General features: G+C 42.2%; 1 protein-coding gene across 1 annotated transcript; it reads left to right on the plus strand.

The window, feature by feature from the left end:
- Positions 1-22,135: 22,135 nt before the first annotated feature.
- On the plus strand, positions 22,136-23,707 carry LOC110875162 (calphotin-like). Its single transcript, XM_022123363.1, has one exon. The coding sequence runs from the start codon at positions 22,136-22,138 to the stop codon at positions 23,705-23,707; it is 1,572 nt and encodes a 523-aa protein (XP_021979055.1).
- Positions 23,708-26,198: the final 2,491 nt, after the last annotated feature.

Genomic DNA, 26,198 nt, shown 5'->3' on the forward strand with positions numbered 1-26,198 from the left:
GTGTGATGAGTACATAATTAATATAAAACATACTTTAGATATCATGTGCCGTAGGATGTTGTCACACCCCCAAAATCCACCTGCGGAGTATCACCGCTTGGGAGCGTGACTGACCAGGATCAAGCCACCAATCATATTGAACATGCATTTAATATTAAGTAAAATAAATGAAAACCATCCATTCAATACAAAAGGTGATCAAACAAATCATCGTTTCAAAATGTAGCGGAAGCATAGTAAATAAACCAGTAGTAGCTAACAGTTTCAAGTGTCATAATAGTTTAACAGAAAAGTCACGATCCTTGTCCACAACGACCCGCTTCTCCAGTGCAAGCTCCAGGTACCTAACGATCTGCAAGGCATGTAACAGAATGATCAACAAACTAGTTGAGCGAGTTCACAGAAAGTAAATGCGTAATAGTAAGTTCGTTTGTAACAGGTGGCTCTACCGGGCCGATTGTATGTTCTATTGGTGGTGGTGTTCCACGTTACTGTGTGGTGGTGTTCCACGTTACTGTGTGGTGGTGTTCCACGTTACTGTGTGGTGGTGTTCCACGTTACTGTGTGGTGGTGTTCCACGTTACTGTGTGGTGGTGTTCCACGTTACTGTGTGGTGGTGTTCCACGTTACTGTGTGGTGGTGTTCCACGTTACTGTGTGGTGGTGTTCCACGTTGTATAACCACTAGACTACTCGTAACTATAGGTATCCTTCACAACCGAGGATAGTAAAGTGGTAGTCTAGGCATAGTGTCAATAATGTATCTAATCAACCTTTCAATCCCATTCCCAACACCCCGGGAACCCCATGCCTTGGTAAGAGTGTGAACTCACCTTGGTTTTGCTCGGTATGCTAGGTTATGCACCCACTAGTAATCAATCAAGTCCTATTGTATGTACGTATGACAAATCAGTTTACGTTCAAAATGATACGCAATATCATGTATCAATCATGTATCATATAACAGTTAACTCGTTCATGCTATTCACGTAATTCATACGAATATATATACAGGATCATGCATCTCACAAAACTCAGACAAATCAGACAAGTATGGGGGGGGTCTCCCCTGTTCAGCACTCATACAACCTCAGACAAATAATCCGCACATAAATTCAGGCATGGTTGATCATATTAACCTCAGACCAAATCAAACCCAATAAACTCGGCCCAAATACAATTCAATTAAGTTCGGACCATAACAAACCAATTAAGTTCGGGCCAGTTATCAATACACATATTCGGACCAATTGCTTAACATAATAAATTCGGACAAGAGACCCAATTATATTCGGACAAGAGGTCAAATTCCTAAACTCGGACACGATCCAAATCCCTTTAAACTCGGACCATTGAAAGCCTTAAACTCGGTCCATTATCACTTATACTCGGACCATCAATCCCAATTAAACTCGGACCCTTCATTTAGTTAAACTCGGACCACTAGGGGTCCATTTATATTCGGACCATCATCACCAAGGAATTAAATTCGGACCTATATGGTAATCAATTAAACTCGGACCATGGTTAGAAAATATACTCGGCCCACTAGTTAACATTTAAACTCGGACCACTAGCATTTCAATTAAACTCAGACTTTCAATTAACCATTAACTCAGACTATCATGCGTGAATTTCAATACAGAAGACGATCTAATCAGTTACGTTTTCATACGATTTCATTCAACAAACCCTAAATCAAAACATATGACGGCAGAATCATGATCAATCCATTCATGCTCAACAACAATCAAGCTAAATCATTATAGGAATCATCTATCAATCATACAACTATTCATTATCATCAATAGTTCAGAATCAAATCAAAATCACAACCCATCACATGAAGAACTAGGGTTTTCCAAGAACACAAGAATCAAGAAATCAATAAACAATCAACAATTATTCATAACAATGATTAAACAATTACCTTGAATGATTGTAGATGAGTAAAGTGATCAAACTCGTGATGATTATCTTGGTGATGATTGCTAGAGCCTAAGAAATGAGAGTACGTGCTTTTGTTTCTTGTGATGATTAGGGAATGATTAGTGAAAAAGATTAGGGTTTTAAGTGTTACAAGAATTTCACTAATTGTCCTCTACATCCTCAAGTATTACATTTTACAATAGTGCACCATTCCAATTAATTACACAACTTCACCACCAAGTTTACACATTTGACAAGTTTCACAAATAACAACCAACTATGCACAATCAAACAATCAAACATATATATAATTTCATGGCAATCAATACATGATCGTGCAATAAATACAAAATAAAGTCTTAGAAATTCGAGTTGTCACATTATCCCCAACTTAAAAGAAATTTCGTCCCGAAATTTGGTACGCACTCACTGAGGAAGCTAGGTAAGTTACATCGTTTACCGGTTTTCCTGGGGTGTCACATCATCCCCCCGTTGATTTGGAATTTCGTCCCGAAATTCAGTAGTAGTAGCTTCAGCCTCAGTAGTGGATGCATTGGTTTCGAATAACTGGGGTACTTTTCTGTCATCTGATCTTCGCGTTCCCAGGTGTACTCTGGGCCACGTCGGGAGTTCCAACGAACTCGAACAAGAGGGATTCTCTTGTGTTTGAGGACCTTACATCCCGGTCCGTGATTTCAACTGGTTCCTCGACGAACTGCAACCGCTCGTCGATAGTGAGTTCCTTAAAAGGAACTATAAGGGTCTCACCTGACAGGCACTTCTTCAGATTCGACACATGAAATACATTGTGAACTGCACCGAGTTCAGCTGTTAGGTTCAGTCTGTAGGCTAATGGGCCTATTCTTTCAGTGATTTCGAACGGTCCAACATACCGTGGATTGAGTTTGCCTCGTTTACCTAAACGAACCACACCCTTCCAGGGTGAGACTTTTAATAAAACCCGGTCCCCGACCTGAAATTCCAATGGTCTCTTACGCTTATCCGCGTAGGCTTTCTGACGGTCGCGTGCTGCCGCCATGCGTTGTCGTATCTGCGCAATCTTTTCTGTGGCGTCCACTACAATCTCTGGACCCGTAATTTGACTATCTCCCACCTCTGCCCAACAGAGAGGTGACCGGCATTTACGTCCTTACAATGCCTCGAATGGAGCGGCTTGAATGCTGGTATGATAGCTGTTATTGTAAGAAAACTCCACTAATGGGAGGTGCTTTTCCCAGCCGTTGCCGAAATCAATAACACACGCTCGAAGCATGTCTTCTAGAGTTTGGATAGTGCGCTCAGACTGCCCATCCGTCTGAGGATGATATGCTGTGCTCATGTCTAATCGTGAGCCAAAGGATTTGTGCATCGCTTGCCATAGCTCTGACGTAAACCGTGCATCGCGGTCTGAAATGATAGAGATGGGCACTCCGTGCCTTGAAACAACTTCTTTCATGAAGATGTCTGCTAGGGTAGAAGCTTATCCGTTTCTTTGATAGCCAAGAAGTGAGCAGACTTTGTGAGTCGATCAACGATCGCCCAGATAGTGTCATTCCCACGCTGGGATCTAGGAAGGCCAGTAACAAAATCCATGGAAATTGCTCCCATTTCCATTGTGGTATCTTAGGCTGCTGAAGTAGACCAGCTGGTTTCTGGTGCTCTGTCTTGACTCTCGCACAAGTCAAACATTTGTCGACGTAGGTTGTAACGTGGGCCTTCATGCTAGGCCACCAATATGTAGTTCTGATATCGTGGTACATTTTATCCGAACCTGGATGTACCGTGTAGCGAGACTTATGAGCTTCATTCAACACAAGTTCCCGTAAGCCGCCATATAGTGGGACCCAAATACGTCCTGTCACATAGTAGGCGTCGTCTTCCCTTTGTTCTAATCGTTGCCGTGATCCGCGTAAGGCTTCAGCCTTGACGTTTTCGGGCTTCAGTGCTTCTGTCTGAGCAGCTCGTATCTGTGCAGGAAGGCTAGACTGAATCGCAAGCTGTAGCGCTCGCACGCGCCGAGGTAAAGTGTCCTTTCGACTGAGGGCATCAGCCACAACATTGGCCTTGCTTGGATGATACTTGATGGCGCATTCGTAGTCGTTCAGTAGTTCAACCCATCTCCGTTGGCGCGTGTTCAAATCCTCCTGCTTAAGGATATGCTCGAGACTCCTGTGATCGGTGTAAATCGTGCACCTGGTACCGTACAGGTAGTGTCGCCATATCTTAAGCGCGAAAACAACAGCTCCCAGCTCCAAATCGTGCGTCGTATAATTCCGTTCATGACCCTTGAGTTGCCGAGAGGCGTATGCAATAACTTTATCCCGCTGCATCAATACGCAACCAAGCCCCTGTATCGATGCGTCACAATAAACCACGAAGTCATCCGTGCCCTCTGGCAATGAGAGAATTGGTGCGCTGCAAAGCCTATCCTTTAAGTACTGAAAAGCGGTCTCTTGCGTATTACCCCATCTGTAAACGACACCTTTCTGTGTTAGCATAGTAAGTGGCTGCGCGATCTTGGAGAAGTCTTTAATAAATCGCCTGTAGTACCCCGCCAAACCCAATATTTGGCGTATTTCTGTCGGTGTGCGCGGTGCAGGCCAGTTCCTGATCGAATCTACCTTGGATGGATCAACATGAATCCCATCCCTGTTCACCACATGGCCTAAGAAGTGGACTTCATGAAGCCAGAAGTCGCATTTTGAAAACTTGGCGTACAATTGTTCCTTTCGAAGAAGTTCCAAGATAAGACGTAAGTGCTGCTCGTGTTCCTCCTGACTCTTGGAGTAGATCAGAATGGCGTCGATGAAGGCAATGACGAACTTGTCTAGATAGGGTTTACACACCCTGTTCATAAGATCCATGAAGACTGCAGGCGCGTTCGTAAGCCCGAATGGCATGACAAGAAACTCGTAGTGACCGTAACGAGTTCTGAAAGCGGTTTTGGAGACGTCCTCATCCCGGACTCTCAGCTGATGATAACCTGACCTTAAATCAATCTTGGAATAGTAACACGACCCTTGCAGCTGGTCGAATAAGTCATCTATACGCGGAAGAGGATAACGGTTCTTCACCGTCACCTTGTTGAGTTCACGGTAGTCGATGCACATTCTGAACGTACCGTCTTTCTTCTTCACAAATAACACTGGAGCTCCCCAAGGCGAAGAGCTAGGTCGGATAAATCCCTTATCCAAGATTCCTGGTAGCTGCGTCGATAGTTCTTCCGATTCTGGTGGAGTTAAGCGATACGGTGCTCGAGCTATGGGTGCTGCTCCTGGAGCGAGCTCGATTTGAAATTCGTCCTGATGATGCGGCGGTAGACCAGGTAAATCTTTAGGAAACACCTGAGTAAAGTCGCATACAACTGGATGATCTTCCAACTTCTTTTCTTTCGCTGCTGCTGTGCTTGAGACCGAACGGTAGTTGAACTCTTGCTGAAATACCCATCCCTTTCCCGCTTGTTGTCATTAGGAGTAGCGGGAGTAGCAGAAGTGATAGCGGTAGTAATAGTGCTGATACAACTAGGCAGCCTGTTCTGTTCCACTGCCTGATCCGTGAATGTCTGGGGCATTATCGAGGTTAGCCGATGTAGCATGGCTCTGAACTTCTGAGGCTAGACCCTTGAGGTACAATTCGATACGCTTGTTTGGAGGGTCCACCATGGTTGGACACAAGATGGCCAGTTCGTCCGACCGTTTCGTATATGCATCAACTTCTGACCCCGTCATTTTCAAATGGTAAGGCTCCACTTCCAACTAGTATCTGTACTTGCGCGTTCCACCTGGTTAGCGCGATTCCTACCAAAGTACCAGTGGCGTACTTGACCCTGCGAGCCTCAGGGCGTTCACACATGAAGTTCTTGAATGTGCCACTGAATGTGCTTGGACGACAGTCCATGATGTTCTGGAATGTGTGCGTTCTGACCCGTTGCGCGAGAAAGATAGATCAAGGTTAAGCGCGAAAGTTGGGTCACGAGAGTAGGATCTAACATCCTAGAATAGGTCTGGGATAGCAGGTTATACCTCCTGCTTGTGCGGCTGCAAGTGCCGCAGCAACTTGTTCGTTAATGAGAGCCGTCAACTGGGCTTGAGTCATGTCAACACGTCCAGACATGATCGAACAGTAAAGGTAGCATAAGTAAGAATGGTTCACGAATAGTGCGATGACAGAAGAGTGTAAGCACGTATGTATTCTCATGCAATGACAAGTAGTGAGCAAAGTAATGTAAGCATACTACGAGCAAAGTTCTATGCAAATTCTAGCATGTAGGCAATAAACATAAACCTTATTACCTAGGATGTCGAGTCTTGCACGTGGAGCGAAGCGTCGCTGTGGATCGTTGAGAGCACTGTTCTGGTTATAGTCTGGTTTTAATAAAAACGTTTTCCCATATTAAAACCAAGTTCTCTATAACCAATGGCTCTGATACCAATCTGTCACACCCCCAAAATCCACCTGCGGAGTATCACCGCTTGGGAGCGTGACTGACCAGGATCAAGCCACCAATCATATTGAACATGCATTTAATATTAAGTAAAATAAATGAAAACCATCCATTCAATACAAAAGGTGATCAAACAAATCATCGTTTCAAAATGTAGCGGAAGCATAGTAAATAAACCAGTAGTAGCTAACAGTTTCAAGTGTCATAATAGTTTAACAGAAAAGTCACGATCCTTGTCCACAACGACCCGCTTCTCCAGTGCAAGCTCCAGGTACCTAACGATCTGCAAGGCATGTAACAGAATGATCAACAAACTAGTTGAGCGAGTTCACAGAAAGTAAATGCGTAATAGTAAGTTCGTTTGTAACAGGTGGCTCTACCGGGCCGATTGTATGTTCTATTGGTGGTGGTGTTCCACGTTACTGTGTGGTGGTGTTCCACGTTACTGTGTGGTGGTGTTCCACGTTACTGTGTGGTGGTGTTCCACGTTACTGTGTGGTGGTGTTCCACGTTACTGTGTGGTGGTGTTCCACGTTACTGTGTGGTGGTGTTCCACGTTACTGTGTGGTGGTGTTCCACGTTACTGTGTGGTGGTGTTCCACGTTGTATAACCACTAGACTACTCGTAACTATAGGTATCCTTCACAACCGAGGATAGTAAAGTGGTAGTCTAGGCATAGTGTCAATAATGTATCTAATCAACCTTTCAATCCCATTCCCAACACCCCGGGAACCCCATGCCTTGGTAAGAGTGTGAACTCACCTTGGTTTTGCTCGGTATGCTAGGTTATGCACCCACTAGTAATCAATCAAGTCCTATTGTATGTACGTATGACAAATCAGTTTACGTTCAAAATGATACGCAATATCATGTATCAATCATGTATCATATAACAGTTAACTCGTTCATGCTATTCACGTAATTCATACGAATATATATACAGGATCATGCATCTCACAAAACTCAGACAAATCAGACAAGTATGGGGGGGGGTCTCCCCTGTTCAGCACTCATACAACCTCAGACAAATAATCCGCACATAAATTCAGGCATGGTTGATCATATTAACCTCAGACCAAATCAAACCCAATAAACTCGGCCCAAATACAATTCAATTAAGTTCGGACCATAACAAACCAATTAAGTTCGGGCCAGTTATCAATACACATATTCGGACCAATTGCTTAACATAATAAATTCGGACAAGAGACCCAATTATATTCGGACAAGAGGTCAAATTCCTAAACTCGGACACGATCCAAATCCCTTTAAACTCGGACCATTGAAAGCCTTAAACTCGGTCCATTATCACTTATACTCGGACCATCAATCCCAATTAAACTCGGACCCTTCATTTAGTTAAACTCGGACCACTAGGGGTCCATTTATATTCGGACCATCATCACCAAGGAATTAAATTCGGACCTATATGGTAATCAATTAAACTCGGACCATGGTTAGAAAATATACTCGGCCCACTAGTTAACATTTAAACTCGGACCACTAGCATTTCAATTAAACTCAGACTTTCAATTAACCATTAACTCAGACTATCATGCGTGAATTTCAATACAGAAGACGATCTAATCAGTTACGTTTTCATACGATTTCATTCAACAAACCCTAAATCAAAACATATGACGGCAGAATCATGATCAATCCATTCATGCTCAACAACAATCAAGCTAAATCATTATAGGAATCATCTATCAATCATACAACTATTCATTATCATCAATAGTTCAGAATCAAATCAAAATCACAACCCATCACATGAAGAACTAGGGTTTTCCAAGAACACAAGAATCAAGAAATCAATAAACAATCAACAATTATTCATAACAATGATTAAACAATTACCTTGAATGATTGTAGATGAGTAAAGTGATCAAACTCGTGATGATTATCTTGGTGATGATTGCTAGAGCCTAAGAAATGAGAGTACGTGCTTTTGTTTCTTGTGATGATTAGGGAATGATTAGTGAAAAAGATTAGGGTTTTAAGTGTTACAAGAATTTCACTAATTGTCCTCTACATCCTCAAGTATTACATTTTACAATAGTGCACCATTCCAATTAATTACACAACTTCACCACCAAGTTTACACATTTGACAAGTTTCACAAATAACAACCAACTATGCACAATCAAACAATCAAACATATATATAATTTCATGGCAATCAATACATGATCGTGCAATAAATACAAAATAAAGTCTTAGAAATTCGAGTTGTCACAGATGTTAATGAGGTCATAATACAAATCAAGTTAAACAAATGTTGGGATACATGTGCATACTAGTCGAATCAGTTAATTGATTGGACCTCACAAACTTTATCACATGAATTCATGATTAAATCAACTTGAGTCGTTGACTTAGTAATGATAAAACCGACTAATCTTTTGTGATTGGGCCACCATTTCAGAACATGCATCTTTATTCAACAACTAGGCTGACAACCTTTAATAAACTGATCCTACCTAATTCTAATTGGGCCGCATGACTGGACTTCACTTAGCAAAACATGGCCGGCAATTAAATCTAATATTTCATTGGCATTGAACAGTGTAATCACATGGGAGGGACTGCTAGAATTTATTAACAAACTCAAGTTGTTGGATCACTTTTTCAAACCCTATCTGGTACATGTTAATAATGTTAACTAGGAATGAGAAATATGATTCGACCTGTGTGATGTCTGTGATGAACTCGTGTGCACAAATGGGCTGCTGGGTGGGTCGAGCAGGCTGTATCGCGGCTGGATTGGGCTCTGTTGGGGTCTCGGGCCCAATTTCTAATATATATCGCGGCTGGAGTGGGTTGGTAGTTTGATATTAGCAATGTGAATGTTTTGAGTGTGTTGGTTTATGTTATGATGATAATACATAATAGCTAAATTGGTTTGTTATAACTAAAGGATTATAGAATATTATGAATGGTGGTCAGTATATGCATGATCAATTGATTGAGGATGTGATTATTGCTACGTGTTTTATGATATATGATCTGTAATGTGAGAATACTCATAGTCCGTACGTTTGTTATAACATGCATGATAGTATATGATGCCTACTTGTGTAATGTGCGTGTAGAATATAAAGATTTAAGCGATACACAACTAAATGTTAATGGTATCCATGTTAGGATCGTTTAGAGCAATTTGATCACGTAACTAGTCTTACCGAGCAAAACCAAGGTGAGTTCACTGCACTTTTCTAAGCATGCGTCCCAGTGGTTTGGGACATCTGGTAAACATTTCTGAAGGGAATACTGGGTAAACTGTTATCTGGGATGTTGGTTATTGAACACAGTGTAAATCATGTAAGACCCCATACATCTACCGTGTTGCTGAAGAAGCAACGAGGTACTTAGTTGATAGCGCTATTAGGTTTGGCACCCTCACACCGGGCCGAAAGGACGGGCGTGAACTAATTACCTGGACTTCATGACCAATGCCTAGTTAGAGGCATTGGGGTTGGGCATTCTCATCGTGTACATATAAGACCCCTTACATCTATTCAAGGTTGTTTGATACCTTGACCTCATGACCAATGCCTAAATGGAGGCATTGGGGTTGGGCATTCACATCTAGTCGCCACATTCGGTAATCGAGTTAATAACAACATCAAATCAAATCGTTGAACTGTTTTATACACATATTTGGTAACTAAGCTCGGTAACAAAACTTTGAACTCACCAGCGTCGTCTGACACACTTGTTTGCATGCTTGTAGGTCGTTAGATGCTTTGCATTAGAACTTGCTGTCTGGAGTAGCTGGAGTGGTCATGGGTCGACTGGATGAATTTATGTTATTGATTTCTTGATACTATACTTTGGTTTTGAAACTGTTTAATTTTGCTTCCGCTGAATACTTTGGTTTTCAATTAAACTTGTTGATGGTATTTTATTAATAATTAAGGATTTTATTTTGAAACTTGTACGCGTTCAATGTAATTGGTGGCTCGTTATTGGTATGTCGCACGCCTAACAGGGACATTCCCTTGGTGGTATTTTGGGGGTGTGACAGTTTGGTATCAGAGCCACTGGTTATAGTGAACTTGGTTTTAAAACGTTTTTATAAAACCAGACTATAACCGAACAGATTCGAAAATCGACCATGACACTCAGCTCCAGATTGCAAGGTTCGTCTCTTGTATACTCATTGTACTGCATAACGAGTGAACACTTATATATGATATTGCATGAGATTGCATGTTTAGCACAACAATATGAATTCATGTATTACTTGCCTGTGTTATGTGACTGATAGGGTGGTATTTCCCTAAACATTCATGACTCATGTTTCGTGATGCTCTTTGTTTGCTACTCGAGTTGGAGGAACCATTTGACATGAGTTAAGAGGAACTGTGATAAGCATGCAAATCGCAGTATTATTGTGGGTGCACACATAATAATAATGTGGGGTGCATGTGAGTCCCAATGAGGCTTAACAAGTGAAAAAGGTGTTCCGTCCCGTTAATTGATCAATGTGAAACACAACAATCTACAGGAGTCATAGGAGTAATTGTCTCCTACTCGAACGTGATCTTTTCACTTCTCTCTGAATCCTTAAGAATCTCGATGTTATTAAGTATCACCTGAACACTCATCTGAACGCCTAGCGAACTGTGTAGAATGTTAGGTGCTTGTACGAACGTCCCTAAGTTGGATCTTGCAACGTCAATGATTGGTCTATACCTCTCACACTCCTCTTTGTTTGCTGGAACTGATTATACTAACGTCTTAGACCCCGACATGCGATCACTTCTGCAAATACTCTGGAAACATATCATGTAGCACTTAGTTAACATGCAAGAACACCAACCTCAGTACTAGAACGACCCTGATTACCGGCAGCGAACAGCAGCAAATTGACTTCAACTGAAACCTTAAACCCTAGACAACGACTTATGAGAGCCAACTCTCACGAATCAATCAGGACATAAACAATAACAGTCAGCCATGGTGTAGAATGTGTAACTGCCATTACAATAAGTAGCACCTTAGGACGTGGAACGAAATGTGAAAAGGTGAACCCTGTTGGCGAAAGGCCGCAGGACTCTGTTTCAAGCATCGACATTAGAAGCAACAGTCACGATGACATCGAGGTACTCGCAAATCATGACTTTAGGTATGGAAAATGATGGTGGCTTCAACAAGGAATGGCCGATGTTAAGGCAAGACGCCAACAACCCTGGGAACAATGACAGTTTTGGGAGTTCTAGTAGCAGTAGCAACAACACTGGATGTGGTACTCGTGGAAGGGCGTTTAGGATGGGCGTGGGCGACGCCAGGATTATAATAACATGGTGGTCTACACGTTCTGGGTAACTAATCAGTATGTCACTGTTCTGCTTAACCCTGATGCTTCTTGAAACCGAACCTGTTGTGGACTCGGCTGATGGCAAGTCAACTGAAACCTCAAATAATTGTTGGGATGCAAACTCGATCTGGTGGGACAGGTGTTCGACGTCGACCTTCCTTCTATTACCCTTGGTAGTTTGATGCAATAGTCAGTATGGAGTGGTTATCCATGCATCGCGCAGATATACCCTGTGAGAAGAAAACCTTGCGTACCCCCCCCTCCTTAGTGGAGAATCGTCATTTGTTCCAAAATATCAGAGTTGTGTAAAGGTTAGCATCAATTCTGCAATGAAAGCCCAGAAGTGTCTACGGAGGGATCACCTCGCCATTGCTCACAACGGTTACTGATGATAAGGCTAAAGAAGAGAGGATCGAGGATCCACCAATTTTTCGCGATTCCACTCAGCATGCTACGGGAGGAACTATCAGGTTTACTTCCACAACTATTAGACAGACCCTCAGTTTGATCTCACGCCAGAGGCAGCCCTGATTCTTCGTATTTCTTACCGTCTTGCACCAGGAGGGTTGCGAGAGTGGTTAAATCAACAACAGGGACTGTTGGACAGGAGCTTTGTCGGACATAGTTTTTGCTTCGGAGAGCCCCACTTATATCCAGGAAGATAGGTTGTATTGTTGGATATGTCCTAACAAGGTAACAGTTAAGAACCGCTTGCTTCGACCAGGTATTGACAACCTGTCGACCAGTTGCGAGGGACAAGCTTCCAATTGAGGATTGACTAACGAACGAACTACCATCAGATGGAAGTCCAAGGGGAGAATGCTCTTAGAACGGCATATCAAACGCAATGCGGCCATTTCGACTTTGTACACCAAGATCATTGAGTTGATCAACACACCAGCAGCTTTATGGACCACAAGAATCGGCCGTGTTTGTTGATGATGTTTTGAATCATTGCCAGGAGGAAGGAACAACATGGGCGGCATATGTATCCTATTCTAGAACTCCTGAGGGAGGAGTCACACCGCGCCGAAGTCTTGTTAAGAGGTAACTTCTGGATTCAAGAGGTACATGTTGGTCATAAAAACAACGAAGTGGGAATACTCGTGAACCTCGCTAAGATCCATTTTGTTAGAAACTGATCGACACCAAAGATCCCTTCGAGGATGCAGCAATTCTTGGCCTCACTGGATACTATAGCAGATCCATCAGGAGATTTTCGAAGATCGTGCAGCTAAAATCTCTTTAACGCAGCAGGGTGTTGTGTTCGTGGAAGACAAAATGGGGGGACGTCATTTCAGCTTTCAAATCCCAACTCTACAATGCACTGAGCATCGTCTTTACCTAAGGGTACGGATGATCTAGCGGTATACCATGATGCTCCGAATCAGAGTCCCAGTTACACGCCGATGCAACATGAGAGAGTGATGAGTTACGTAATGGAGTTACGAAGAGGAACTGCACGACATACAATCTGCGGTGGAAACCGTAGTCTTTGGATTTAAGTGGGAGGCATTACTTGGACGGTACCGAATGCACTACTTAGACCGATCACAAGGGCTCCCGTGTACCCTGGTTACGAGAGAGCTAAATCGGATAATGGCATCGCTGGATGGAACTTTTGAACGAATACTACCGTGAAACCTGGACGTGCACGAGCTTTGTGGCTCGCTATCCACTCTAACATACCTGATCAGACTCGCTTTGCTCAAACTGAAGAACTGAAGGAAGAGAATTCTCAAGATTGACCTATGCGGTTTGGCAGGTCGGACGATATTTGCTACTTCATGGAACGAATGTGGATCTTGTTATACAGCAACTTTAGGGAACTTGTGTTGAGCAAGGCACACCGGCCTCGATATTCTAGTCGTCTGGATTTTGATGAGAGATATTAGGATCTATAAATCTTGTACCGGTGGTCGGGCATGAAGGCCCACCCGGCAATGAATGTGAATAATGTTTCATTTGCGGGAAGGTCAAGATGAAGTATCAGCAACCAGAAACATTGAAACAGAAACAATATCACCTGGGTGATCGTTGATTGCCTCATGTTATCAGCACACTTTCATTCAATCAAGGAAACTGACGAGTCTTCGCAGCTGTGAATGTTCCTTTGAGAGAGGCGGCTTTTAGGCACGAGGTGCCAGCTTCTGTTACCTTTGAGTTTGAGCTATACCTGATTTATGATCGGCAATACACAACACCCCTGGTTCACGTCTAGACATGAACATTACTTAGCACTGTAGGATAACCGGACGGAACAATGAACCATCCTGACACACGAAAACATGTTGCAAGCATGTGCGTGATTAACTTTAATAAACGTTTGGAAGGACAATTATCTTGGGCATCCAGCCGTTACCGTTTTAGAATGCATACAGCTCTATTTGAGGCATTGCATGGATGACAACGCCAACCCCCTCGTTAGACTGAGCTTGTACTTGAAACTTCAGAAAAGATTGTTTAGATCAGAAACTGTATAGCGACAACATGTGATCGCCAGGAAACCTGATAAACTTAGGAAACGCTGGGAGTTCGCTGCAGGTGAACGATTCATGTTGAAAGTCTCACCCTGGGAGGGTGCGGTACGCTTTGGGAAGTGTGGCGAGCTTGACTTACGTTATGGTGGACCATTCAGAATTCTAGAAAGAATCGGTAAGGTGGCAAACTAACTCGAGTTAACTAACAGACTGGGTAATGCCCATGCTGTTGTTCGCATTTCTAATCTAAGAAGTGTCTGCCCGATGAAACGCTTGCGGTCTCCTTATAAGAACCATAGATTGACGATAAGTTGAAATTTTTTGAGGAAACAAAGCACAGTTGAATTCCAATTATGAGAGTTCGCAGGAACTCAAGACCAAGTATCCGCAATCGTTCGAAACCACTAAAGCAATCCTGATGCAACCAATGAATTTCGGGACGAAATTCCCTTTCAAGTTGGGGATGATGTGACACCCGAGGAAAATCCACAATCATCCTCCTTTTCGCCGAGACTGCTTATCAAATTTCGGGACGAAATTTCTTTCAAGTTGGGGATGATGTGACAACTCGTAATCTCAAGCCCATTCTGTGTATCGATTCCCTTCGCATTTCATAATACGTTGTAACTTCTGTAAACGCTATATTAATTAGTTGAAGTATTTAATTGTATTTGAGTGTATGTGAGTAAAGTGTGATACGTGAATGTCGTACGCATGTAATCTAAGCTCAGTCGCACAAGTATCTCGGATTTGCGCATTCGTTCCCAACCACACACTCTTGTTTCTGTTGTGTGCTTATCTCGGCCCAAACCCTTGTTACCAGTGTTATGATATACGGCCCAAGAGAAGCCCAACCGCTATCCCACTTCTTGAATTGTGTACGGCCCAAACCAAATAAACCCCACTTCTTGTAGTAATCAGCCCAACCCAAAAATCGTACCCCTTTGACTCCCTTATGTATTCGTAGAGGGTTGTTAAAAAAATATATATATAATAATAAACCCTACTTCTTGGGGTTGAGCGACGGTAGAAGAACCAACAAACCACACGTACGCATTACTCTCGCTCCTCCCCCTCTTTTCTGTTGATGAGGTTACGTGAAGACGACGCTGATTGTTAAACCAATAATGATGAAGATCGACCGATGCCGACGCCGATGCCGACGCCGTTGCTTGTAGCACGAGTAGTTCAATTTTAGTTTGGGATTTTCTGCTCGGTTTTTATGCTGTTCGTAGTCGGTTCGAGGTTCGGGTCAGAGCAGCGACAAGCCGACATCACAGTCCTTTGGTTAGTATACGTATATGTGTCTTTGATGAAACTGTTTGATAAATTAGATGAATATAACATGGTATGAAACTGTTCGATAATTGAATGAATGTTGCATAGTGCCGCATGGTTTGGTTATGTGATGATATATGTTTGGTCAGTAGATGCTAATATGTTTAATTTAAATAAATGAATGATGAAGACCTATGTGTGATGAGTACATAATTAATATAAAACAGACTTTAGATATCATGTGCCGTAGGATGTTAATGAGGTCATAATACAAATCAAGTTAAACAAATGTTGGGATACATGTGCATACTAGTCGAATCAGTTAATTGATTGGACCTCACAAACTTTATCACATGAATTCATGATTAAATCAACTTGAGTCGTTGACTTAGTAATGAAAAAACCGACTAATCTTTTGTGATTGGGCCACCATTTCAGAACATGCATCTTTATTCAACAACTAGGCTAACAACCTTTAATAAACTGATCCTACCTAATTCTAATTGGGCCGCATGACTGGACTTCACTTAGCAAAACATGGCCGGCAATTAAATCTAATATTTCATTGGCATTGAACAGTGTAATCACATGGGAGGGACTGCTAGAATTTATTAACAAACTCAAGTTGTTGGATCACTTTTTCAAACCCTATCTGGTACATGTTAATAATGTTAACTAGGAATGAGAAATATGATTCGACCTGTGTGATGTCTGTGATGAACTCGTGTGCACAAATGGGCTGCTGGGTGGGTCGAGCAGGCTGTATCGCGGCTGGATTGGGCTCTGTTGGGGTGTCGGGCCCAATTTCTAATATATATCGCGGCTGGAGTGGGTTGGTAGTTTGATATTAGCAATGTGAATGTTTTGAGTGTGTTGGTTTATGTTATGATGATAGTACATAATAGCTAAATTGGTTTGTTATAACTAAAGGATTATAGAATATTATGAATGGTGGTCAGTATGTGCATGATCAATTGATTGAGGATGTGATTATTGCTACGTGTTTTATGATATATGATCTGTAATGTGAGAATACTCATAGTACGTACGTTTGTTATAACATGCATGATAGTATATGATGCCTACTTGTGTAATGTGCGTGTAGAATATAAAGATTTAAGCGATACACAACTAAATGTTAATGGTATCCATGTTAGGATCGTTTAGAGCAATTTGATCACGTAACTAGTCTTACCGAGCAAAACCAAGGTGAGTTCACTGCACTTTTCTAAGCATGCGTCCCGGTGGTTTGGGACATCTGGTAAACATTTCTGAAGGGAATACTGGGTAAACTGTTATCTGGGATATTGGTTATTGAACACAGTGTAAATCATGTAAGACCCTATACATCTACCGTGTTGCTGAAGAAGCAACGAGGTACTTAGTTGATAGCGCTATTAGGTTTGGCACCCTCACACCGGGCCGAAAGGACGGGCGTGAACTAATTACCTGGACTTCATGACCAATGCCTAGTTAGAGGCATTGGGGTTGGGCATTCTCATAGTGTACATATAAGACCCCTTACATCTATTCATGGTTGTTTGATACCTTGACCTCATGACCAATGCCTAAATGGAGGCATTGGGGTTGGGCATTCACATCTAGTCGCCACATTCGGTAATCGAGTTAATAACAACATCAAATCAAATCGTTGAACTGTTTTATACACATATTTGGTAACTAAACTCGGTAACAAAACTTTGAACTCACCAGCGTCGTCTGACACACTTGTTTGCATGCTTGTAGGTCGTTAGATGCTTTGCATTGGAACTTGCTGTCTGGAGTAGCTGGAGTGGTCATGGGTCGACTGGATGAATTTATGTTATTGATTTCTTGATACTATACTTTGGTTTTGAAACTGTTTAATTTTGCTTCCGCTGAATACTTTGGTTTTCAATTAAACTTGTTGATAGTATTTTATTAATAATTAAGGATTTTATTTTGAAACTTGTACGCGTTCAATGTAATTGGTGGCCCGTTATTGGTACGTCGCACGCCTAACAGGGACATTCCCTTGGTGGTATTTTGGGGGTGTGACATGTTGGTACTCATGCTAGGACGTGTGTGATCCGTTTGGGACAAGTAGTGTAGCGTAGCTAAGCTTACCGAGCAAACCAAGGTGAGTTCACACCCTTACTAAGGCATGGGATTCCCAAGGGCTTGGGAATGGGATTGAAGGAATGAGATTGACTAGACACGTACATACACTGTTACTAGACTACCATACCATCGTCCTCGGTTGTGCAGGACACATACGTAAAACCTATGTATACTTATGCTACTCGCTATCCTCGGTTGTGAAGGATACTCACGTAAAACCTACGTGAAATTATACTCACTACTGCCTCGGTTGTGTCAGGCACTTACGTAAAACCTACGTAAACCCCTGCGTACCCCTATCCTCGGTTGTGAACGATTACTTACGTAAAACCTACGTAAACTTGTACGTGTTACTATTCTCGGGATATGTAGAACACTTATGGTTACGAATAGTCTAGTGGATATACAACATGGGAAGCCCCCATCAATAGAACGTACTATCGGCCCGGTAGAGCCACATGTTACAAACGAACTTACTATTACGCACTTACTTTCTGTGAACTCGCTCAACTAGTTGTTGATCCTCTGTTACATGCCTTGCAGGTCGTTAGGTACATGGAGCTTGCACAGGGAGGAGCTGGTCGTTGTGGGCATGGATCGTTATTGTCTTGTTAAACACTTATGACATATGATACATTATTATGATGGGTTTTATTTATACGCTTCCGCTAAACAGTGATAACTTACTTATGTTTTGGAACACCTTTCATATGGATTTGGTGTGGTTTAATGGAAATTACTTTTACTATATATATTGTTCTATATGATTGGTGGCTTGATCCTGGTCAGTCACGCTCCCAAGCGGTGATACTCCGCAGGTGGATTTTGGGGGTGTGACAAAACTGCATCACTAGGTGATAGTTATAGTGCCGGGAAGTGCCTAAAACACACTTTAAATGCAGAATTCTGCACTAAATAACAAAATTCAGCATTTAATGATGCTAGTAATGTGCAAAAATTTGACAAACTAGTCCTAGATACTTTCCAAAGTGTTGGGAATTAAAAGTGTCACAAAAAGTATTATAAAAGACATCTTATGGATTAATTAAGCACTTTAACGGACAACACCCAACCGAACAACTGGACTTTATCCGGAACACCAAAATATTGCCAAACACATTGTTTTTATTTTTCTGAGCAAGTTAGGGTCACCGAACACCCTAACACACTATATATTATAAAACACACCATAACACACTAACTATATCATTTGAATCCTAACTAAACTTGTAACTAACCATTGAAACCCAACCCTATACCCCCCCCCCCCTGGAGACGGTCACCATGGGTGTCCCCACCCATGGATTTCTTTGATTATTATATTAGATTATGTTGGTAAACAAGGAACACATTACTCAAAGGGTAAAGGGGTGAACTTGGTTTATAAAGAGGCACTTGGGATCATGGACAATTCTTATCTTCACCATCAACAAACACCCCTCTCTTCTCTCCTTAGGTCCGGCCGAGAACCACCACACCCACCATCACCATCATTCAAACTCCATCATCCATTGTAAGGGCATCCGAAGGTGCTAGGGATCATACAAACAAGCTTGGTGTGTTCGGAAGCTCAAGGACCTATCTCATTTTCTTTTATCCACCACTTTTATACTCTTGAACTCCCCTAGCCTTGTGCTAGTGGTAAGCACTTAGATCCTTGCATTTTACATGTTGTTTAAGTGGTTAATGATGTTTAAAGATAAAAAAGATAAGAACTCTAAAGAACCATAAACAAGGTCTTGAACATGAACTAACATAGTGATGAAGTAGAGTTATAATGATGAAGAAATCATGTTATTCTTGTGTTGTTATGCTTGTTGTATATTGTTGGCTAGTAAAAATGATATGGATCATCATATGGACTTGCTAGATCATGATTAAAAACATGAACTAGCAAGATGGAAAAAGTAAGAATGATGTGGATAATGGAACCATCCACACATAAACTATGGACTTGAATAAATGGGTGTTTTCTTGAAAAATAAAGATCAAAGTAAGTTATAATCTTGTAGATCTAAAGATCCATGTGTGGTTTTTCGAAAGAACCAAGTGAAAAGTATGAGTTTTGTTAATAAGAAAATTTCACAAAGAAATATTTTTAGAAAATATGACTAGAAGTTGTAAATATTCAAACTCTTTAAAAATGAAGTTTTTAAGGAACTAATCACATTTTGGAAGGTAATAAGACTTACTAAGTGTGCTAATAAGTTACTACATGTTTTATAAAATTTCAAGTTCATTAGTTTATGGTTTATGCTTGTTTTTGACAAGTTTGGTAAATAGAAGTTGTACGTTGAAGATTGATAATTGTTTGAATGAATTTTTGAAAAGAAAATGATATGCTAGTAAGCATGGACGCCTCCATTTACTAAAGAAACTCTGGCGAAATTTTTCTAAAATTTCAACACTTAGAAAATATTTTTCTAACAAGTGTTACAAATATATTTTTAACTTGTTTTCCAAATAAACTTCGCCATGATTTTTATTACCAAAATTACCAAGTGCCGTAGGTTGATTTTCGTAAATAAAATTTGATAAATATATATGTAGAATATATATTTTATACTAAGATGCTTGTGTGATTATTTGTTATTTTGTGAACTAGTTATATTATTATTAGGGTAAAATAATATAACTATTATAACTCCAAAATAATACCCAAAACTCTCACGAAATAAATATTTTAGTTACGCAATTATTATTGCAATACGAAACGCTAAACGTAACCTATGTAATATTTCAGAAAAATACTTTTACACGTATATTTTTGGTAAAATATTACTTTGGAAAATATATGAAGTAAAATATAATATTTTTGGAAAAAATATGTATATTTTGAATTAAGATGTTTAGACAAATAATTTAAATATATTTTTCTAAGTGGGACTTAAAATATATTTTTTCGGAAATTACAAGTGTACATGTATAAATACCCCCATCCTTGGGAAGGAAATACACATATAAAATACTTGAGAAGTGTGGATACGAAATAGTTGCCTAACTATTTTTCCTAAATACAAAAGTTAAGTTAAAATAATCATTATTATTTTAACAAGTAGTCACAAACTTGATATAATATCAAAGTAACGCAATTCAAAACACTAAACCCTAAGCCAAGGCACGGCCCATCCGTCTAATAGGCATTAGTACGTGTAGGTCGTCGCATAGCAGACTGAGTTTGGATTGACGACTATTTCAGGAGACGCACTTCTGTGAGTTCATGTCCCCCTTTTCTCTTTACTGTTTTCAGTTTTTAAACTTCGGGGGTGAAATACATGCGACAATTATTGCAAACATTTATTTACATGGTATGGTTAGCATAGGGAGGGTTTACTACTAGATCATGTGAGGGGTGGGTACAACACTTAAGGCCATCAATCCTCGTTGTTAGGACCGAGGGATACAAGAGTGATAGATCAATTTGGGTGTAGCAAGCCCACACCTGTGAGGACGGGGCGACCCATAGAAGTGACTGTGTCTTACAGCCGAAGTCCGGTAACAAATTTGCTAGGTTTGAGTCTTCCTGCACCTTTTCACACATACCAGTGGCTTTGCAACCCATTGGTGATCTCTTTTTCCTTATTGCTACATACCAGGGACTTTCATTCATACATGAAAGGTTTATATATACTCACTTTTACATGAACTCGCTCAACATTTGTTGATTTTTCAAACTACATGTATTTCAGGAAATTAGTGGATCTGGCGAAGTGTGTAATCGTGTCAAGCTGCGTAGGGAATAATGATGTCATCCAAGTTTAGGAGGTGTGACCCTTGCCTGGACGGGTTACACGTCTTTAAACCATGTTTTTATTTAAATCTTTTGTTGTGTCGTATGAACACTTTTTAATTATGTCAAGGTTGTAACTTGTTTTATGTGTCGACTTTTAAAACAATGATGTTGTGGTAACTTTGAATTCAATGAATGGGTGATCATCATGTGTTTTACTTTCATATAGCATTGTTATGATTGTTGCTACTTGCTATGGTATTAAGAAGTCACACCAATTAAACCCACGCTTCCGCAAAAGCCAGGGTGTGACAGCTTGGTATCAGAGCCTCGATCATAGCGAACTAGGATTCTTTCTCGAGTCTAGACTATGATCACTAGGGCTCTCACGAAAACATTTTTACATTGCGTACAATAAAACGTCCAGATCCAGGACACAAAACATTTTTACAAACAAAAAGGGCACAAATACACTTTTTTTTCAAAATTCATGGGTCAGTCTTAGAGACTGAGGGAATTCAGTCTTTAGAGACTGAGGGAGTTCAGCCTTAGAGGCTGGGGAGGTTTAGCCTTAGAGGCTGGGGAGGTTCAGTCTTAGAGGCTGAGGGAAGTTCAGTCCTAGAGACTGAAGGGTTCAATCTTAGAGATTGGGGTGGGTTAGTCTTAGAGACTGTGAGTTGGTCTTAGAGAGCAGGGAGTTAGTCTGAGAGGCTAGGGAGTTCAGTCTGAGAGACTGGGAGGGTAGTCTAGGGAGACTAGGATAATTACTTGTTTGTTTTATTGTGACTTACATGTTTATTTGATTTCATGTTGATGTTTGTGCATATGTGTGGTTATGTTACAGACACCATGGTTTCTTCTTCCGACACAGGAGTATCAGACATAGTGGACCCCATGGTGATTGTGTCAGACGATGAGATGCCATCTGAGGGAGACGTTTACACGTCAGACACCACGAGCACGGATGACGATGATTTTCAGCCGTTTGCTCTGCCAGACATCGGAGTTGAGATTCAGCCTGCTGATGGCATTCCTGCTGGGGATCTCCCTCTTGCTGTGATCCCTGCTCCCGTTCCGCTTGCTGCTTTTCCCATGGCGGATGTGCCACTCGATGTCGTGTCTGATGACGACATTCATCTTTTCGAGGAGGGTCCCCATGAGGACGACTATGAGGGTGGGGCCCCGATTGATGTTGATGCTTTCCTTCCTATTGCTGAGGCCCCTGTAGAGGAGGCTCCTCTTGATTCACATGTTCTAGACTTGTTGGAGTCTGTGGCATCCGCATCTTTGCATGACCAGGGTGTGCAGCATCACTCTCCTGACGCTGACCCCGACGTAACGATGTCAGCTGCACCTGGTCCGTCACACGAGTTTGAGTTTGACCATGAGATCGATGATGATTTTGATCCAGTTTTTCCTCCTGACTTCGATCCTGATCCTGAGATCGAGTTTATTCATATGGACCAGCCCTTAGAGGCGCCAGTGGCTCCCATTGATCCGTTGTTTGACATTCCTGCCGATTTTGAAATGGACCTTGTTGACCCTGAGCCTGTCATGGCCCCAGAGCCTGTTGTTGCTCCTGATCCTGCACCAAACCACGACCCTGTTCTTGATGATGCACCAGCTATTGCACCACCCATTGCTGACCTTCCCATTATTGCACCACCAGTGGTGGATGATACTATTATTGATGCACCTTTACCTGATCCCGTGCCGGTATTGGTTGACCGTGCACCTTTCATCGCTCACATAGATCCTTGTAATGCTGACACCCGTAACGGGTGGATCGAGGATGATGACGACTATCCACCCTTTGTGCTACCCATCACTCCTCCCGTAGCACATGTTTCCGCCCCTGTTGAGATTCCATTGTTTCCCCCACACACCTCTGACGCCCATCGCACTGATCTTCCCATCACATTCCTCCAGGACACACCGCCACCTCATCTTGGGGAGGGTTCATCGAGGCAGCCGCCTGTTTTTGTTCCACCTGTACTGTCGTCACTCCCGTTCATGTCCCAGTTCCCCCATACTGCACCATCATTCGTACCATCGGGCGACCCATTTTTGTGGACTACGCCCCATGTTATGCCATTATCTGACCCGTACCACCCATTTCATGTGGGGTACACTACGGAGGATATACTTGCGTCGCTGCAGCTACAGCAGGACGCACCGAGCAGTCGTATTCAGGAGTTAGAGAGAGCTCCACGTCCGCTTTGTCATTGTCAGACCCCCTTTGCAGCACCACACACTCCCCGTCCTCTTTCCCCTAATTCGGATGTTCATTTCCTTACATCTGAGCAGCAGATTGCCTATTTGCTGCGCGTCTGTCGTGCACTTGAGGAGGACTGGATGCACATGCGTCGCTTGCTTTTCTCTCGTTTTCCTCCTCCTCCTCCTCCTCCGCCATCTGCATAGATATTTTTGGTTTGATGCAGGAAGATCATTTTGGTGAGAAAGTCGCGATTGAGCTAGCATACGAAGACTTTTAAGAGACCACACTTTTTGTATATGATAGGAGTAGTTTGACTTGTATTTTGAGGGTGATGTGACCCTATGATATCATTGGATGTATGATGTACTATTAAACAAGTAAAACAATATTGTGGTCGTGATTAATGAAAGCTCAATGGCAACGTTCTCACTACATACTTTGTTGAGTTATTTACTTTATGTTATAACATGTGATGTTATGTGATTGATGAATGTTATTACGTACGCATATTATTTACTTACTATGACCTGACCGACATGATCATCTTTTAGAATATGCCTCCAAGACGCGACGAGCGTATGCCCACTACTGAGGCGGAACTCCAAGGGATAATTGCCGCGGCTATAGCCTAGTATGCGGCCTCCCATGCGGAAATAAGCGGAAATATCTCGAACAAAAACGGCAATAACAATCCACCCAATGGTAATGTTAAGTCGCTTGAGATATATTATGATACATTTGGATGTTTCTAGCACATCCGCTAATACCATTTGTAAATTCTAACGTATGTGCAGGGTGCACCTACAAGCAATTCCCCGACTGTAAGCCCGTGAATTTCGACGGCACTAGAGGTGCTGTTGCGTTTGTCAGGTGGGCTGAAAAGACAGACTCTGTCCTAAGGATGAGCAAGTGTGCTCCTGAGCAACAAGTGACCTACATCTCAGGGCTATTTCTGGATGGTGCCCTACCGTGGTGGAATCTGCAAGTGCAAACTTTAGGAGAAGCGGCAGCTTATGCGTTATCATGGAATGAGCTGAAGGAGCTCAGGAGGAGGAAGTATTGTTCGCGTGCTAAAATACAGAAGCTAGAGACTGAGTTCTGGCACCTAAAGATGGAAGGTTCTAAGATTGCAGAATATGTTCAAAGGTTTCATGATTTGTCCCATGTGGTGCCGTACATGGTCACGCCCGAATTTAAACGTGTTGAGTGCTTCATCTAGGGATTAGCACCCCAGATCATGAACATGGTTACCACGTCCAAGCCTGAAACGATCACAGAAGCCATCGATCTCAGTGTGGCACTTACTGAGGAAGCTATTAGATTGAACAAGTTTTCAGTTTCTGAACCGAAGAAGAAAGAGACTCATGTGGAGTCATCTGGAGAGAACATACAGAAATTTTCCAACTTCAAGCAAGGTACCAGCAATGTGAGCAAGAAGGGTGAGTCAAGCACATCGGCCAGAGCCACAACCGGTGTCGAAAACAAAGGAAAGGGTTACATGGGTACTCTGCCCAAGTGTGATACATGCCAGCGCCACCATTCTGGCCAGTGCAGATTGAGGAAATGCGAGTCATGTGGATAGAGCGGCCACTCGAAGGATACATGTTGGGCCGGAACTGGTGCTGGGCATGGTGGTAATCAAGGTTATGGGAATGGTAATGGAAAGACCCAACAGGGAGGAAATGGCGGAAATGGAAACCGTGGAAATGTTGCGAATCAAGCTGGGAATGGAAATCGCAACCAAAACAACACTCAAGGTGGAAATGGAAATGGTAATGGTCGGGGACCGGGATGTTTCAATTGTGGGGATGTTGGGCACTTTAAGAGGGAATGCCTGAAACTGAATCAAGCCCGTGGGAGAATATTCAACATTGGCGCAAGGGAAGCGCGCTAGGATCCAAATGTTGTCACTGGTACGTTCCCTATAAACCAACGTTTTGCATCTGTTCTGTTTGATACTGGTGCCGATTATAGTTTCGTATCATTAGAATTTAAGAATATACTTGGGATAACCGCTAGTAAGTTAGACATTCCGTACTCAATTGAACTGGCTAATGGAAAGCTAGTTGAAGCGAATGAAGTCGTCTGAGGATGCGTAATTGAGCTGGGAGAACGCGAGTTCACTTTGGATCTACTACCAGTCGAGTTGGGAAGTTTTGACGTGGTGGTAGGGATGGATTGGTTGTCAAGCAACAAAGCCGAGATTGTTTGTCACAAGAAGACCATCCGCATCCCAATAGAAGATGGAGAGACGATCGTAGTACATGGAGAAAAGCGCGATACGCCCCTGAGAATCATTAGCTTTCTGAAAGCTAGAAAGTGTTTACAGAAGGGATGTGTTGTCTTCTTGGCACACATCGTGGATAAAGAAGCTGCTGAGCCAAAGATCGAAGACATTCCAGTCGTAAAAGAATATCCTGAAGTCTTTCCAGAAGACTTGCCAGGATTACCGCCGCAAAGACAAGTCGAGTTCCACATTGACTTAGTTCCAGGTGTCGCGCCTGTGGCTAAGGCACCCTACCGACTTGCGGCCTTCAGAGATGCAGGAGTTGTCAACGCAGCTCCAGGAGCTGTTAGACAAAGGATTCATCAGGCCAAGCTTCTCGCCTTGGGGAGCTCCAGTTTTGTTTGTTAAGAAGAAGGACGGTAGTTTTCGCATGTGTATCGACTACCGAGAACTGAACAAGTTGACAA

Source organism: Helianthus annuus, chromosome 16, assembly GCF_002127325.2.
Source record: "Helianthus annuus cultivar XRQ/B chromosome 16, HanXRQr2.0-SUNRISE, whole genome shotgun sequence".
Taxonomy (NCBI): Eukaryota; Viridiplantae; Streptophyta; class Magnoliopsida; order Asterales; family Asteraceae; genus Helianthus; species Helianthus annuus.